The sequence below is a fragment of the Chiloscyllium plagiosum genome, chromosome 25, assembly GCF_004010195.1.
Source record: "Chiloscyllium plagiosum isolate BGI_BamShark_2017 chromosome 25, ASM401019v2, whole genome shotgun sequence".
NCBI classification, from domain to species: Eukaryota; Metazoa; Chordata; class Chondrichthyes; order Orectolobiformes; family Hemiscylliidae; genus Chiloscyllium; species Chiloscyllium plagiosum.
Genome location: NC_057734.1, coordinates 51,764,537 through 51,781,614, shown reverse-complemented (window position 1 = coordinate 51,781,614; position 17,078 = coordinate 51,764,537). Strand labels below are relative to the sequence as shown.

General features: G+C 42.2%; 1 protein-coding gene across 5 annotated transcripts in view; it reads right to left on the bottom strand.

The window, feature by feature from the left end:
* Positions 1-17,078, bottom strand: part of specc1la (sperm antigen with calponin homology and coiled-coil domains 1-like a) — a 294,908-nt gene that overhangs the window by 108,112 nt on the left and 169,718 nt on the right. For all 5 annotated transcript variants that reach the window (XM_043716192.1, XM_043716191.1, XM_043716194.1 and 2 more), the window contains one exon: positions 3,727-3,886. In XM_043716192.1, coding sequence (XP_043572127.1) covers positions 3,727-3,886 — 160 coding nt within the window. The remainder of the gene's footprint in view (positions 1-3,726; positions 3,887-17,078) is intronic.

Genomic DNA, 17,078 nt, shown 5'->3' with positions numbered 1-17,078 from the left:
CAACACGACGGTTGGAGGAAGAGCGCCTCATCTTCCGCCTAGGAACTCTCCAACCACAAGGGATGAACTCAGATTTCTCCAGTTTCCTCATTTCCCCTCCCCCCACCTTGTCTCAGTCCCAACCCTCGAACTCCGCACCGCCTTCCTAACTGCAATCTTCTTCCTGTCCTCTCTGCCCCCACCCCCACTCCAGCCTATCACCCTCACCTTATCCTCCTTCCACCTATCGCATTTTCAACGCCCCTCCCCCAAGTCCGTCCTCCCTATCTTTTATCTTAGCCTGCTTGGCACACTTTCCTCATTCCTGAAGAAGGGCTCATGCCTGAAATGTCGATTCTCCTGTTCCTTGGATGCTGCCTGACCTGCTGCGCTTTTCCAGCAACACATTTTTCAGCTCTGATCTCCAGCATCTGCAGTCCTCACTTTCTCCTAGATTCCTCAACCTCCTCAGTATTTACCTGGTTACATTCCTGGAGAATTCCATACATTTCACCATGATCACCTTTCTTTAAAATTTGAATTTAAATCAATATGGGCCTGTTCTTCTCAATTTTGCCACATATCATCATGCAAAGTTAGAAGCAGGAGGAAGCCATTCAGCCTCTCGAGCTTGCTGCACCATTCAACATCATGGCTGATCTAATTGTAACTTCAACTATATTTTCTTGTCTACCCTATACCCTGTGACTCCCATGACAATCAAGAACATATGTAACTTTGCTTAAAAAATATTCAATTAACCCCACTGTCACTACTGTCTGGGAAGAGAACTCCAAGACTAACCACACTTAGGAAAGAAAAACCCACATCATAAATGAAAGGTCAATTTTATTTTACACATCTACCCTATTTGTAGCCTCTCAGCATCTGCTGTTCAGTCCCTTCACTAACTTGCATGCTTCAATTAAGTTGCCTCTGAATCCACTGAACTCTAACCGATTAAGACAATTCCTCATAAAAGAATCAGCTGGGTTTCTGAATTGCTCCTAAGATAATGAGAAATTTTCTGAAGTGGGGTAACCAAAGCTGCACAGAACACTCAAGATATGATCTCACCATGTTTTTAAAAAAAAAAACAGCCTGTTTGGATATATTAAGACACACCTCTATGGCAGTTGAGACTTGAACAAGAGTGTACAAAGATATTTCAGTTTTCCCAATCACTTTCTGTACCTGTGCATGCTATTTTTTTGAATCATGTACCAGCACACCCCGATCCCACTGCACTGCAGTGGTTTAATCTTTCTCCACTTAAAATATTGCTTTAATGTTTTTCCTACTGTGTGACAAGCACTTATACTCAAAATCTTTTGCCCAATCATTTAACCTTTCTAAATACCTTTGTGCACTCTTTTGGTCTTCTTCACAATTTATTTTCCTATTTATCTTTATGTTACCAGTAAAATTAACAACTACACATTCAGTGTCTGGTGCAATGGTAATGTCCCTATCTCTGGTCCAGGAGGTCTGAGTTCAAGTCATGAAGGTGTGTCTTAACATGTCCAAACAGGCTGTCTTTTTTTTAAAACATTTGGTCCCTCCATCCAAATTAATTGATGCACTTAGTAAAGAGTGCAGCATTGGCACTGGTCCCTGTGGCACATGAATAGTGACAGCTTGCCAAGCCATAAATGTACCACGATCATTTTTCTCTGCTTCCTGTTTGCTAACCAATTCTTATCCATGCTAATACGTTACATTCCATCCCATGAGCTCTTAGTTTGTGTAGTAACCGATGATGTGACTTGCTATCAAATGCTATGTTGTTTGCTACTTCCTCAATGGCAGCATAGTTCCAAGTCAGGATGGTGAGTGACTTTGAGGTGAGCTTGCAGTTGATTTTGTTCCCATAACTGCTGCTCTTGTCCCTTGAAGTTGCTAGAGTTTGGAGGTTTCGAAGTTGCTGACTATTGAATCTTGGTGAATATCTACAATGTACTTTGTAAATGGTATGCACAGCTGCTACTGCATGTCAGTATGAAGGAAGTGAAGGTTGAAGGTGCTAAATGGTGTGCCAACCAAATGGGATTTGCTTTGATTTCAACGGTGTCAAGATTCAAATGCTGTTTCAGCTGCAGACCTGCACACTCGTGTGGAGTATTTCATCAGACCCCTTATTTGTACCTTGTAGATGGTGGACAAGCTTTGGGGAGTCATAAGTTTGTTAGTCACTAAGGAAATTCCAGCCTTTGACTTAAAACGTAGCCACAGTATTTTTATGGCTGGATCAGTTCAGTGTCTGCTATTTGGCAATTCCCAGGATGTTCCCAGTGTGATTTTCACACAAGGAAGTCTATCTCAACTGTGAAGATGCAGCTTGATAATACAATGTTCATGTTGCCAAGGGAAATCTCAGGCGGAAGCTGGAGGTGAGAAGCAGCTTGGTGGCACCTTAAACAGGTCAACATGGGGCAACACAGTGACTCAGAGGTTAGCACTGCTGCCTCACAGCATCAGGATCCCAGGTTCAATTCCAGCCTCAGGCAGCTGTCTGTGTGGAGTTTGCACATTCTCCTTGTGTCTGTGTGGGACCCCTCCGGGTGCTCCAGTTTCCTCCCACAGTCCAAAGATGTGCAGGTTAGGTGAATTGGCCATGCTAAATTGCTTGTAGTGCTAGGTGCATTAGTCAAAGGGAAATGGGTCTGGGTGGGTTACTCTTCGGAGGATCGGTGTGGACTGGTTGGGCCGAAGGACCTATTTCCACACTGTAGGGAATCTAATCTAATCTAATACAAAATGTGCTCCGAGGACAGATAAAATCAATGTGACCAGTCAAAGGTTTGGTTAAATTCCTTTGTTCTTGCATTATATAAGCTTCGTACTGAAGCTCTCTCTTTTATACAATCATGTTACGATTACAATTAATTTCATGCCTTCTTTTAGGATAACACTTCCATTTTGAAGATGTTTGCTTTAAACTACCACACGTACTGAAGGTTATGCTTGGAACCGATTTCCAGTTATTTTCTGCGTTTAGTACAAATCAGATTTCAACCTGTAGCTGATACTGGAGATAATTGCTTTGGTTACAAAGACCCCTGACTATTTCTCTTTAGCAGTACAAGACACTGGGGCAGTCTTTGCCCCACTGTCTAATTTTGTATGATTCTCTAGGGGATAGGTGATGGCAGTGTATAGCAATGCTTTGGTGAATTAGTTCCATTTAACCAAAACAAGCTCTGGTATTCTGGTATTCAGTGCTCCTTTCAAATTAAACAGTTAATTTAGATCACAAAGTTAAAAATCACACAACACCAGGTTATAGTCCAACAGGTTTAATTGGAAGCACACTAGCTTTCGGAGCGACGCTCCTTCATCAGGTGATTACCTGATGAAGGAGCGTCGCTCCGAAAGCTAGTGTGCTTCCAATTAAACCTGTTGGACTATAACCTGGTGTTGTGTGATTTTTAACTTTGTACACCCCAGTCCAACACCGGCATCTCCGAATTTAGATCACAACCTTGAGCCAAGGGTTGGACCACTGTGCACCCATAACGGTGACTCTGCAGGTATTGGAGTTGTATGTTAAGAGGAAGCAACAATGTGTTTTATGCAGATCTTGAGGTCAGGCAACCAACTGAGTGCAGCTCTGTCTAATTCGGAGTCTTCGAGACTCTGAGTTTAACAATAAACCAAACTTTTTACAATTTTTATGTGAGAGGCTGCAAGTGGAACTTTCAGTTTGTTTATTCGCAACAAGGAGCAGGACTCAAAAGTAATTTTTACCTGAGCCGGCTCCGTGCAGTTGGAGTGACTGAGGCTGTAGGCGATGAAGAGGTCAAAGACAGCTGTGGAGATGTAGTTCCCATTCCCATCAACGATGCTGGAGAAGAGCCATCTGTGACTGTCAGATCACGCTTTATCTCCTCACTGCTTCTTCGGGACACTGCAGAAAAAAATAAATTTGTTATCACTAAAAATGCGAACCAGGCGACTGCCATTATCCAACAGCACATTCTTGTATACAACACAATATGCTACTTGCACTTGTATTCAATGCTAGAGTTCAACCTGGTTTACAGCACACTGGAAAAGTCCCTTCAAACCTTCAAAAACTTGCTTCAGATCTCAGTGAGTGTTCTCATTGCAGAGAATTTCCATTAGTCTCAATACAATGGTGGCAAACATCATATCACTATCATTATTACAGCATCATATTACTGCAAAGTTAAGCAAAACAGTCTTACGCATAAAGTTGCTGAAAATTGTGTCATTTTATGAGATGGGTTATAAGTTTATTAAATATGTGTCACTCATGTTCAAATTAAAAAGGGGATGAAAGGGGAAGTGTAAAAAAAAAGTTTGGTACCGACTATGATCAGGTTGTCCTCCTCTCTTCCATTAAAAACATAATCAACTACATTGGTGCTGACGTTATCCTGCACACCCTTTTCTCTCAGCTTATATATACTGTAACGTTAAAAATCACACAACACCAGGTTATAGTCCAACAGGTTTGTTTGAAAGCATCAGCTTTTGGAGCGCTGCTCCTTCTTCAGGTAACCAGTGGGTCAGGATCATAGGACACAGAATTTATAGCAAATGGTCAAAGTGCCGTACAACTGATGCAATGTATTAAACACACCTAGATTGCTGTTAAGTCTTTAATCATTTAGAATGGGGATGCATTGATTAATATGTAAATCCCAGAACTTCTTTCAAGTCACAGCCCTGAGATAACTTAAGGTTTTATCAGTATATGTACAAAAGAGAAACAGGTTTAGGGTGAGAGGGGAAAGATATAAGAGAGACCGAAGGGGTAACATTTTCCACACAGAGGTGTGGAATGAGCTGCCAGAGGAAGTGGTGGAGGCTGGTACAATTTCGACATTTAAAAGGCATTTGGATGGGTATATCAATAGGAAGGTTTTGGAGGGATATGGGCCGGGTGCTGGCAGGTGGGACTAGATTGGGTTGGGATATCTGGTCGGCATGGACAGGTTGGACTGAAGGGCCTATTTCCATGCTGTACATCTCTATGACTCTATCTCAGCTCAGACAATGCATTAAAAGTGTGAGGTTAGAGTGCGCGCAAGTATGACGGACTAGATGCCTTTTTTTGGGGGTGGTGTGTGTGTGTTTTTTATATATAAATGGAGAGAGAGAGAGAGAAGAGAGAGAAGGGAGAGAGAGAAGGGAGAGAGAGAAGGGAGAGAGAGAAGGGAGAGAGAGAAGGGAGAGAGAGAAGGGAGAGAGAGAAGGGAGAGAGAGAAGGGAGAGAGAGAAGGGAGAGAGAGAAGGGAGAGAGAGAAGGGAGAGAGAGAAGGGAGAGAGAGAAGGGAGTATGATGGGGTCACCTGTAGTGTGACATGAACCCAAGGTCCCATTTGAAGCCATCCTCATGGTGACTCTTCACGTCAACCAAGAGATCAAAATCACAAAGTCTAATGCATAAGTGGAAAACAGAATCAAAATGGTATCTTTGGAATTCAAAACTGAGAAAATTGTATTTGGTTGTACAAAATTTTGGTTTGACTGGGCACTGCATCTCAAAAAACATATATTGGTATATTGGTCTTCGAATGGCTGGAGGACAGATTCACCAAAAGATTACTAGGGCTCCAACAGTAAAATTATGAAAGCAAGTGAAAGTGAAGTTGCAGGTAGTTAGGATAGTGAAGAAGGTGTTTGGTATGCTTTCCTTTATTGGTCAGAGTATTGAGTACAGGAGTTGGGAGGTCATGTTGCGGCTATACAGGCTCCTTTTGGAATATTGCGTGCAATTCTGGTCACCTTCCTATCGGTGTTTGGTATGCTTTCCTTTATTGGTCAGAGTATTGAGTACAGGAGTTGGGAGGTCATGTTGCGGCTATACAGGACATTCGACAGGCTCCTTTTGGAATATTGCGTGCAATTCTGGTCACCTTCCTATCGGAAAGATGGTATGAAACTTGAAAGGGTTCAGAAAAGATTTACAAGGATGTTGCCAGGGTTGGAGGAATTGAGCCTAGGGAGAGGATAAATAGGCTAGGGCTGTTTTCCCTGGAGCATCACGGCACGGTGGCACAGTGGTTAGCACTGCTGCCTCACAGCGCCAGAGACCCGGGTTCAATTCCCGCCTCAGGCGAATGACTGTGTGGAGTTTGCACGTTCTCCCCGTGTCTGCGTGGGTTTCCTCCGGGTGCTCCGGTTTCCTCCCACAGTCCAAAAGATGTGCAGGGTCAGGTGAATTGGCCATACTAAATTGCCCGTAGTGTTAGGTAAGGGGTAAATGTGGGGTATGGGTGGGTTTCGCTTCGGCGGGTTGGTGTGGACTGTTTCCACACTGTAATGTAATGTAATCTAATCAGAGGCTGAAGGGTGACCTTATAGAGGTTTATAAAACCATGAGGGACATGGATAGGGTCAACAGACAAAGTCTCTTCCCTGGGGTGGGGGAGTCCAGGACTAGAGGGCATAGTTTTAGGGTGAGAGGGAAAAGATATAAAAGATTCCTAAAGGGCAACCTTTTCACGCAGAGGGTGGTACATGTATGGAATGAGCTGCCAGAGGAATTGGTGGAGGCTGGTACAATTGCAATATTTGGAGGGATATGGGCCGGGTGCTGGCAGGTGGGACTAGATTGGGTTGGGGATATCTGGTCGGCACGAACGAGTTGGATTGAAGGGTCTGTTTCCGTGCTGTACATATCTATGATTCTATGACTCTAAGTTACATGAGCAAGGCTTTTTTTTTAATTTTAGAAAGCTGAGGTGTGACAAGGTAGATATGGAGAAACTAATATCCCTGAATGAAGTAATTGTTTTTTCATTCATTTTTGGAATGTGAGTGTCTCTTTTATTGCCCATCTCCAATTGCTTTTGTGTAGGTGGTGAGCCACCATCTTGAACCCAATGAAAAACCCAAGTCACCCGTGTCAATTTGCCGAGATCCTATGACTCTTGCCAAACTCTTGCCAAACTAGAGTATTCCACCCAGCCACACACTTCCAATTTCTTGTGAGTCACCATAGGTTACTTCCCTACGATGTTCACAATTCACACAGACAGCAACTAAGTTCACATTTTAAATACCAAAAACATCCAGAAAATTCACTCAATAGAGTACAGTTACCAGAAAGTTCATTCACAAGAGTATAGTTACCAAAACAGCAGAAGGATAGAATTGATGAGGAGCCTGTCAGGACCACATGAGGAGAGAAGCTGCCTGTGATCAGAGCAGAAGCAAGAATGCAAATGGCACTAGTATGCACAACTGCAAAAAAAAAGGGTTTGTTGATGACGGTAATGTAGAAGCAAGACTGGAAGCAAAGCTGCTGAGCTAGGAGGGTGTGGTAGTGCACAAAATACGAGACAACAGTATTAAATCTCTCAACAAAGGATTACAGAGGAACCTCGATTATCTGAATGTCAATTATCCAAATTCTGGATTATCTGAAGAAGATCTCAAGGTCCCGATAGAAACATTGCATCAAAGAGGTGTTTCAGCACTATTCACATCTTTTGTTTACAATGATTAAAAATGAACTCTGCTTATTGAAATGCTGCTGAGAACAGTCCTGGACACCGATGGGAGCCCAGACACGTCTCCAAATGACTGACTGCCCGCCCAATCTCTTTCTCCCCACACTCTTCCTGGAGCTTTATACAAGGGTGTATTCTAAACCCCCCATCTCCAGATGATCTCACCAACCTGGTGTTGTACAGGGCAAAGGTGGAATCTGTCCAAATGTTGTGCGCACGCTATTTTGAGGCTCAGCCCTAAAAGGCAGCAGCAGTCTTACTGTTGGTGTCCAGGCTGACTGGCCCAGAGAGGGTGTGGAGGGCGGCCGGGTTGGAAGGGAGCACGGTCGGTGGGTGGGGGTGGAAGGGGCCTCATGGGAACGGAGGGGCGGACAGCGTTGGACTGGGTACTGGGGGCGGATGGGGCGGGTCGGGTGAGGTTTGGACTCACACACGTGGTGAGTCTCCTGAAGAGGGAGCAGACGTAGCAAGTGCTCTCTGTTTCAATCCTATTGAACTGTGCGGGGTCGGGGGTCGGGAGGCTTCAGCAATGCTACAGGTCCTTTACACACACGTGTGTATCTGCTCAGAAACAAACCCTGAGACAGAGAGAGGGAGCAAGACGGGCAGAGTGAGGAAAAAGGAAACTTCAGAAAACTCCGAGCCCCAGAGGAGAGGCATTAAATCAATTAATCGAATAATCAATTATACAAACGAAATAGTGCCCGCCCTCATCTCGTTCGGATAATCGAGGTTCCTCTGTACTCAGTTAACTGGGAACCAGGAAATCAAAGTTGGAGATAATAAATTCTTTGTAAACGTATGTAGAGTTTTTGGTTTAATTTACTAGACTTTAGGAACGACTGTAGAGGGAAATGTAGTGGATGCTAATATAATGAATACAGTGTTAATTGGGTAAGTTAGCACTGAACAGAGTATTTCAAAGATGTGAGGGTGAAGGGCAAGGTTGTCAGGAATACAGATATTGAAGCTTTGATGAGAAAAAAAGAGGCATTGCTCAGGTACAGGCAGCTGGGATCAAGGGAATGCCTGAACGTACATAAGGGATGCAGGAGTTTACTGAAGAAGAAAATCCGAAGGTCGAAAAGGGGGCAAAGGGAGCTTTGGCTGAGAAGGTTAGGGAGAATCCAAAGAGATTCTTTAAATATATTAAAAGAAAAAGAATAACTAGAGAGAGAATAGGACCCCTCAAGGAACAAAGTGGACATTATGTGTGGAACTGCAGGAGGTGGGCAAGGTCCTCAATGAATATTTCTCCTGTGCTTACAAGATTAAAAAAAGTTATGTCTATTCATAGGCGAATGAAAAAGAGACTTCAGTGAATGTCAGCCAAGACCCTTGTTTTTTTTTTATCAACACAGGAAGACATCTGCACTTTACATTAAGGAGGAAAGGTCACAGTGGGTAGGATCAACAGAAAAATGGGGAGGGTTAGAGTTTGGACACTAAATCATCAATGAAGGGAATACTTTTCTAGATTTTGGGAGGACAATGGTATGGCCTTTTGGAGGCAGATGTTTGGTTCAGTCTTCCTTGCTTTTACACAGGAAAATATTTGTGTGTGTGTGAATGTAAGACCGGAAGAGTTTCAGGACAGTCTGAGGGTCCCCAGGAATTGAAGGTTAATCTTCCCAACACTGTGGCGAGCAAACCGCAGGAAAGTATTAGACTTGAACATTTTGGAGATGGCCATACCTGGCTGTTTGGTTGATAGTTAAGAACCACCCAATTGGGTAACGATAAATGTAATGGTCTTCTAATTGGCCAAGGAAGGATGGCTTGTCTATTGGGCAAACAATGCAGAGTGTATGTTGAGACAGATGCAGGTTCGGGCAGCAGTGTGGTTCCACCAGGAATACATCAATTGGCAACCCTAAGGCAGGGTCACAAAGATCATGGATAAGTGCGAAAGAGAGGATGGGAACCCTCAGCAACTCACCTCCTGACTCCTTCAGCCTTGACAACTATTTACAAGGCACAAGTCTGGAGTGTGAATACTGCCCACTTGCCAAATGAATGTAGTTTCAATAACCCTCAAATGGGCCAACAGCATCCTGTTTGATTGGCACATCAATCACTTTCAACACTCATTCCTCTGGCACCGATGCACAGCAGTAGCAGTGTTTCTACGAAGAAGCACTGCAGCAACTTACCAAAGCTCCTTGGATAGTACATTCCAACCCCAAGATGTCTTCGGCAAGTGCAGCAGATACATGGGAACACCACCCCCTGCTAATGCCCCTCCAAGCCTCTCAACATCGTGACTTGGAAATATATCGCCAATCCAGCGGTGTCACAAGGTCAAAATCCTGGAATTCCCTTCAAAATGGCATTGTGGGTCTAGCTACAGCATGGAATGAAGCGGTTCAAGTAGACAGCTCACCATCACATTCTCAAGGATAACTTGGGATGGAAAATAAATAAGGTGATAATGTTTTTCTTTTAGAAAGTCATATCAGTGACATACAAGTGACCACTGGATTTCAGAATGAACAGGGAATTGGGAACACGACACAGGAGCTAGAATAAACAATTTGTCCCTTCAAGACTGCTCCACCATTCAATAAGATCATGGTCATTGTCCAACCTCTATTCTACTCACCCATGTTCTTCCCATATCCCTTATTATCCAAATATCTGCCAACCTCTCTCTTGAATATGTCTCAATGCTTGAGCATTAATAGATCTCCGATGTGGGCAATTTGCAATTCTTTAAGTGGAGAAATTACTGTTCATCTCAGTCATAAATAGTTAACCGCACATTCTATGACTGTGACCCTGTGTTCTCAATTTCTGCAGCCAGGGCAAACATTTTTCCCGGCATCTACTCTATCAGGCCCCTCGAGTCCTTTCCACGTCCCAATTAACAAACCTCTCGCTCTTCTAAATACAAGGGATTATATGCCTGATCTCCTCAGTCTCTCCTTATCAGATCATTCCCCTCATCTCAAGATCCAGTTTAGTGAACCTTCACTGCAGTCCCTTTAGAGCAAGCTTTTCTCTAGGTTTGTCCTGTACAAATGTCATTAGTGTGCTTGGAGGAACAGTCAACATGGCACAGAGTTCACATATCTGGAAGTAATCTATAAATCAATACCTGTTTTCTTAAAAGCAATATTAAAACTTTCTTTGTATGTAGTACTTTCAGATTCTAGACTATTGTAATTTAAATGATAGCCTAAGCAGACATGGCTAATGAATTGATGGATGTAATCACAGCTTTTAAGAGGAAGCTAAACAAATGGTTGTAGATAAAGGTTATGCAGAAATAAGAGCACAGGGCAAGATCATCTGGCCTAACTGGTCTATATCAGTGTTGATACTTCATATCAGTCTCCTCCTGTTGTGCACGAGCTCACTGCTCTGTATGCGACACTGCTCATGGCAAAGGTTACTTTAATTGGAGGAAGCTACAAGACATGAGAGGGAAACTGCTCTTTGGTCCAACGAGAAAAGGTCTTTATGATGAGCAAGATATGGTTTATTGCATGTTAGATCCAGGTTACACTGATCAGCTAGACATTATTACAGAGGATGACTAGATATTATGTCTCACTCACTCGATATCTTACTTTGTGCTTCCCACATGTCCATAATGATATCATTATGGACGTGGTGCCTTTCGCACTCCTCCGTATTAACCCTTTGAGACCCATGTACAATACTTTCATCTTCATCCTTCTTCTAACCCTGTCAGCATGTGTCATGTGTCAGTTGTGGTTTAGTCAGTAACCTAACAGCGCAATACTGAGGGTGTGCTGCACTACCAGCGGTGCGGAGTACAAATGAAATTTCCCATTGACACCTTGTTTGCTTTTCTCAGGTGGATGTAAAAGATTGAATTGACACCAAAGAAAAATAGGCTGATATTTACCTCTGAAGTAGCATCACAAAAATGGATTACCTGGCTGTTAGCATTTCACTGAGTGCAGGAGTTTGCTGAGTGTGAATATGGTGCTGAATTTGATACACTGAAACAGTGACTACATGTCAGGCACATTAATTGACTGTAAGATGTGTGTTGAGACATCCAATGGTTGTGCAAACATCACACATGTGCAAGGCTTTTCCTCCTTTTATCCAGTTGTTCCCTCATATACGTAATCTCAGATTTCCTGTTAATGCATCTGTGCTATATGCCTCAACTATTGCATTTGCTAATGAGCCCCAAAAGTAGTGACTATAATCTGGTGTCATATGACTTGTGTCCTGGCTATTAAAAGACTGGCAAACATTGAGGAGGGTGATTGAGGACAAGAACTCTAAAATGAAATCTGCTGGATAACTTAAAAGCAAAGTGCTATGGATGCTGGAAATCTGAAAAGAAAACATGAAGTGCTGCAGAAGCCCAACAGTCTTGCAATATCTATGCAGAGAGAAACAAAGTTAATATTTTGAGTCCGAGACATGCTGAGTTTGTCCAATACTTTCAACATTTGAATTTACTGAATGACATTTGCCTGTGTTGATGTTTCAACGGTTTCCAATCTGAGTCTGCCATTATTCTAAATAATGATCTATTGCTCAAACAATATTTTGTTAGAAATGGTATCAGGATGAACTTGGTGAGTCAAATATCAAATGAATCAGGAATTAGTATCAGAATGCAAGTGGTTGAGGCTGTTGTGGTGCAGTGCTCGTGTCCCTACCTCTGAGCCAGGTAGAACCAGGTTCAATTCCCACTTGCTCCAGAGGTATATTGATACATGTATGTAGAATAGATACAACACAGAGGTGACTATTTGGTCTATTGTGTCTAAGCGAGCCCATTCCAAGTACAGATTCCCTAATCTCATAGCCCTGCAAATTCTTTCCTCCTCAGATAATTATTCAATTCTCTTTTGAAAGCCACAGTTGAATCTACCTCCAGTACACTTCCTCGGTCATACTTTCCAGTCCTGCATAAATTCATTTCTTCTTGTGTTGTCTTTGCTTCCTTTAGTAATCACCTTAAATGCTGCCCTTTGGTTCTTGGTCCTTCCAACAACATGAATAGTCTGTCTCTTGCTATTCTGCCTTATAATTTTGACCATCTCGATCAAATATCCTCTCCAAACTCAGATTGTTCAGCCTGTCCACATAAAAGACATTGTCAACTCTGGAACGATCCTCATAAATCTTTTCTGTGCAGTCTCTCAATGCCTGTGACCCTCCCTGAACTGTGGGGCCTAGAATTAGACACAGTATTACAGGTGAAGCCAAGCCAGTGTTTAATGTAGGTTTATTGTAACTTCTGAGGAAGAGTCACTAGACGGGAAATGTTAACTCTGATTTCTCTTCACAGATGCTGCTAGACCTGTTGAGCTTTTTCAGCAATTGCTGTGTTTGTTTCTGATTTACAGCATCTGCAGTTCTTTAGGTTTTCATTGTAATTTCTTTGCATTTGGTCTCCATGTCCCCACTCTAAGACCCAGGATCCGAATGCCTCACTTAATCCAACCACTGTTCCGGGACCTTCAATAATTTGTGCAAAATATTCCTCTGCTCTTGGTACTCTGACACAATGATACTCTTTGTTTTATGTTGCCTTCCTCCATTCCCCTTGCTAAAATGAATCACTTTACATTACACATTTCTCTTATTAAATTGCATTTCCATTTCACTGGTCTGTTACAGCAACCTGTGACCTCCTGGAGTTTATTACTATCCTCTTTAGAAATCACTAAATATTGTGTCATCTCCAGATTTTGAAATTGTTTAAAATAGTTAACGAAAAGCAGGGACCAAACACCTGCCCCTGAAAACACCCCAACACTCCTATATACCCCACCAGCCACCATCACCACCTATCCCTCAACAATCACAAAAACTGTTCATCACTTGTCGCAGCTTTCAATCACTGAGAATTCTGTTGTTATATTGCTACTGTTACTTTTATTGCTTGAGGTCCAACTGTGCTTCAAGTATATCATGTGGCACTGCTATCAAATGGCTGTGTTGTTTCGGGTGGGGGGGGCTGGTGATTGAAAAGAAAATGTACAGTTAAGTAAGGCACAATACAGTTAGGAGATAAATATTGTTCCCTTCAGTCAACATGGCCAGTTCCAATGACTGTGCTGCCAGCCAATATCAAGATAGACATGTGACCAGAAATAAAACCAGAAACATGTCATCTAGGACTTGAAGTGTTAACTCTGTGTTTCTCTTCACAGATGATGTGAGATCTACTACATTTCTTCATTACTTTGTTTTTAATTGATGCCCTCATATGCAAGAGTGATCACAACAGAGATTCACAGTCATACGGCGCGGAAACAGACCCTTCAGTCCAACCAGTACATGTTGACCATAATCCCAAACTAAATTTGTTCCAATTGCTTGTGGACATCCATCCCATTTCATCCGCTTTTCTCACTAGGTTACAAATTCCTCTTTCCTATCAATCTTACAGTTATGGCTGCTGGGTTCTTAAAGTTCGTTTCTACCTTATAAAATCCAGAAGAACTGGGTACCTATTTTTAATGAGCAACACAGGAACTACCTTTAAGGAAGGAAATTTGCCATCGTTGCCTGGTTTAGCTATCATGCAACTCCAAACCCACAACAATGTGGGTGACTCTCAACTGCCCACTGGGAAATTAGGTACAGTCAGTTCTTCTACAACACAATGGTTGCACTTTTGCGCAACCCTATATTCTAGTTTGCGCTGTTGTCCCCAATTCGTCAACCGCGTTAGTGAATTTGCATTGACAAAATGCACGTTATAACAAAATGACCTGTATGTGCAATAACATAGTGGTCTGGCCAGTGATGTCCACATCCTGATGAATGAATAGAATTGCTCAAGACCATTCATACCTGTGCATTCCTTCCTAATCAACTGAAAGCATCCAAATAATTCACAGAAAGAACTTTTTGTTTCCATTTCTTCATTTTGTTGAAAAAGTCTTAAAACAGTCCTAAGTGATAAAATTAGTCATAAAAATAAATATCAAGGTGGCTTCTATATGCAATGAAACAATACCTGTTTAACACATTGGAAACTAATCATTTAGAGTCATAGAGATGTACAGCAAGGAAACAGACCCTTCGATCCAATTCGTCCACGCTGACCAGATATCCCAACCCAATCTAGTCTCACCTGCCAGCATCCAGCCCATATCCTGCCAAACCCTTCCTATTCATATACTCATCCAAATGCCTTTTAAATGGTGCAATTGTACCATCCTCCACCACTTCCTCTGGCAGCTCAATCCATACACGTACCACCCTCTGGACTGAGAATTAGCAGATGGAGTTTAATTTAGATAAATGTGAGGTGCTGCATTGTGGAAAAGCAAATCTTAGCAGGACTTATACATTAATGGTAAGGTCCTTGGGACTGTTGCTGAACAAAGAGACCTTTGAGTACAGGTTCACAGCTCCTTGAAAGTGGAGTCGCAGGCGGGTAGGATAGTGAAGGTGGCGTTTGGTATGTTTTATGTTTTCCTTTATTGGTCAGAGTACTGAGTACAGGAGTTGGGAGGTCATGTTGTGGCTTAATAGGACATTGGTTAGGCCACTGTTGGAATATTGCGTACAATTCTGGTCTCCCTCCTATTGAAAGGTGTTGTGAAACTTGAAAGGGTTCAGAAAAGATTTACAAGGATGTTGCCAGGGTTGAAGGATTTGAGGTATAGGGAGAGGTTGAATAGGCTGGGGCTGTTTTCCCTGGAGTGTAGGAGGCTGAGGGGTGACCTTATGGAGGTCTATAGAGTCATGAGGGGCATGGATGGGATAGAGGGACAGGGTCTTTTCCCTGGGGTGAGGGAGTCCAGAACTAGTGGGCATAGGTTTGGCGTGAGAGGGGAAAGATATAATAGAGACCTAAGGGGCAAGTTCATCAGTTATAGTTAGCATTAATTTTGTATGAGTGAATTATAATCAGGAGCTATATAATTGCAAAAGGAAACAAGCCAATGTAATCAAATTTACTGCTAGTGAAAGAATTTTAAAAGTTGTATTATGTGTAATAAAACGAAGATTACTGCTACTGTATTATCCAGTGTTACTGCATTCCTCAGTATTAGCACTTTTAGACCCTACAGCATTCACACCCAGTTTGATGACAAGAAATGTAGAAATGTAGATGTGCAATTAGTGCTTAAATAGGAAAAGTACAAAAGTATGAAGACATCAGCAGTTAAAGTGAAATGGAATAATAGTTACAAAGGTTAAGATAGTACAGACGTCGAGCAGACAGTAAGAAGATACTCCATAACCCTCATCAAAAAGAAGAAGGATGCACCATTTATGGCTAACCAAGTTAAAAATAATCAGATTTAAAAAAAAACAATGTTGCAAAGATCAGCGATGCTTGGAGAATTTCAGAAACTAAAGGATAACTAAAACAAAATAAAGGAGGAGAAATTAGAGCATGGCAGAAGACTAAAAGAAATGCAAAACCAGATAGCAAGAGCAACTAAAAAGATTTTTAAAAATGTGTTTTTCGGATACAGATATCGCTGGCTAGATGTTCATTGACCATCTCTTACTGCCCTCAAGATGGTGGTAAGCTACCTGACAGTCATGCACTGTTGTCAGGGAAAGAGTTCCAGGATTTTTATTCAGCAACAGTAAAGGAACAGCAAGTCAGGATGGTGATGCCTTCGGGGAAATTGCTGCCTTAGTCATCAACGTGGTAGATACTCTCCTGTTAGGAATGTGCTGTCTAATCTGCCTTGGTTAATTTCTACAGTGCATTTTGTAGATGGTGCACACTACTGCTGCTGGAGGGATTGGATGATGAAGATGCTGGATGGGGTGCTGTCTCAATGGGCTGCTTTATCATGGATGGTGTCAAACATCAAGTGTTTGCTGAGAATGTACTCATTCAGGTAAGTGGGGAGTTTTACATCACATTCCTGACAGTACCTTGTAGATTGTGGACAGTCTTTAAGGAGAAAAAAGGTAAGTTACTCACTGTACAATTCCTAGCATCTGATCTGCTCTTTTAGCCACAGTATTTTTAGTGGCAGATCTAGTTCACTTTCTGGTGGATGGTAACCTTCATGGCAGTGTGGGATTCAGGCATGGTAACACCATTGAATGCCAAGGATATATGGTGAAATTCTGTCTTATTGGAAAAGGTAATTGATTGATACTTGTCCAGACCAAATGTTATTTGCTACTTATCCACTGCAGCCTGGTCATTGTCCAGGTCTTGCAGCATAGGGATATGGATTGCTTCAGCATCTAAAGAGTTGTGAAAAGTGCTGAATTCTGTGCAATTACTGGTGAACATCCCCATCCTTAATCTTATGATGTGGGAAGATCAAGCACCAGCAGTTGGGTCTAGTACACAAACCTGAACAAGACAAACAATGGTGTCCTAGGAATAAGGCAAGTGATCTCAATAGCCACTGTTGTATTAAGGCATAGATTCTAGACTGGACAGGCCTATACCTGACAGTTACATGACATCATAACAGGGGGTCCTCTGAGAGAAAGGTACTCTTGTCATCTTCAGTCTCTGTCTTTCTCTCACACCGTGAAATGGAGTTAATGTAATCAGTTATGCTTGCACAATACCCAGTAAAATCAGTAAGCACAAAATCCTGTTTGTGTCTATGTCTGTGATATTGTAGCCTTGTAAATTATCATTTCAAATAAACTTTAAGATATCTAACTCAACAT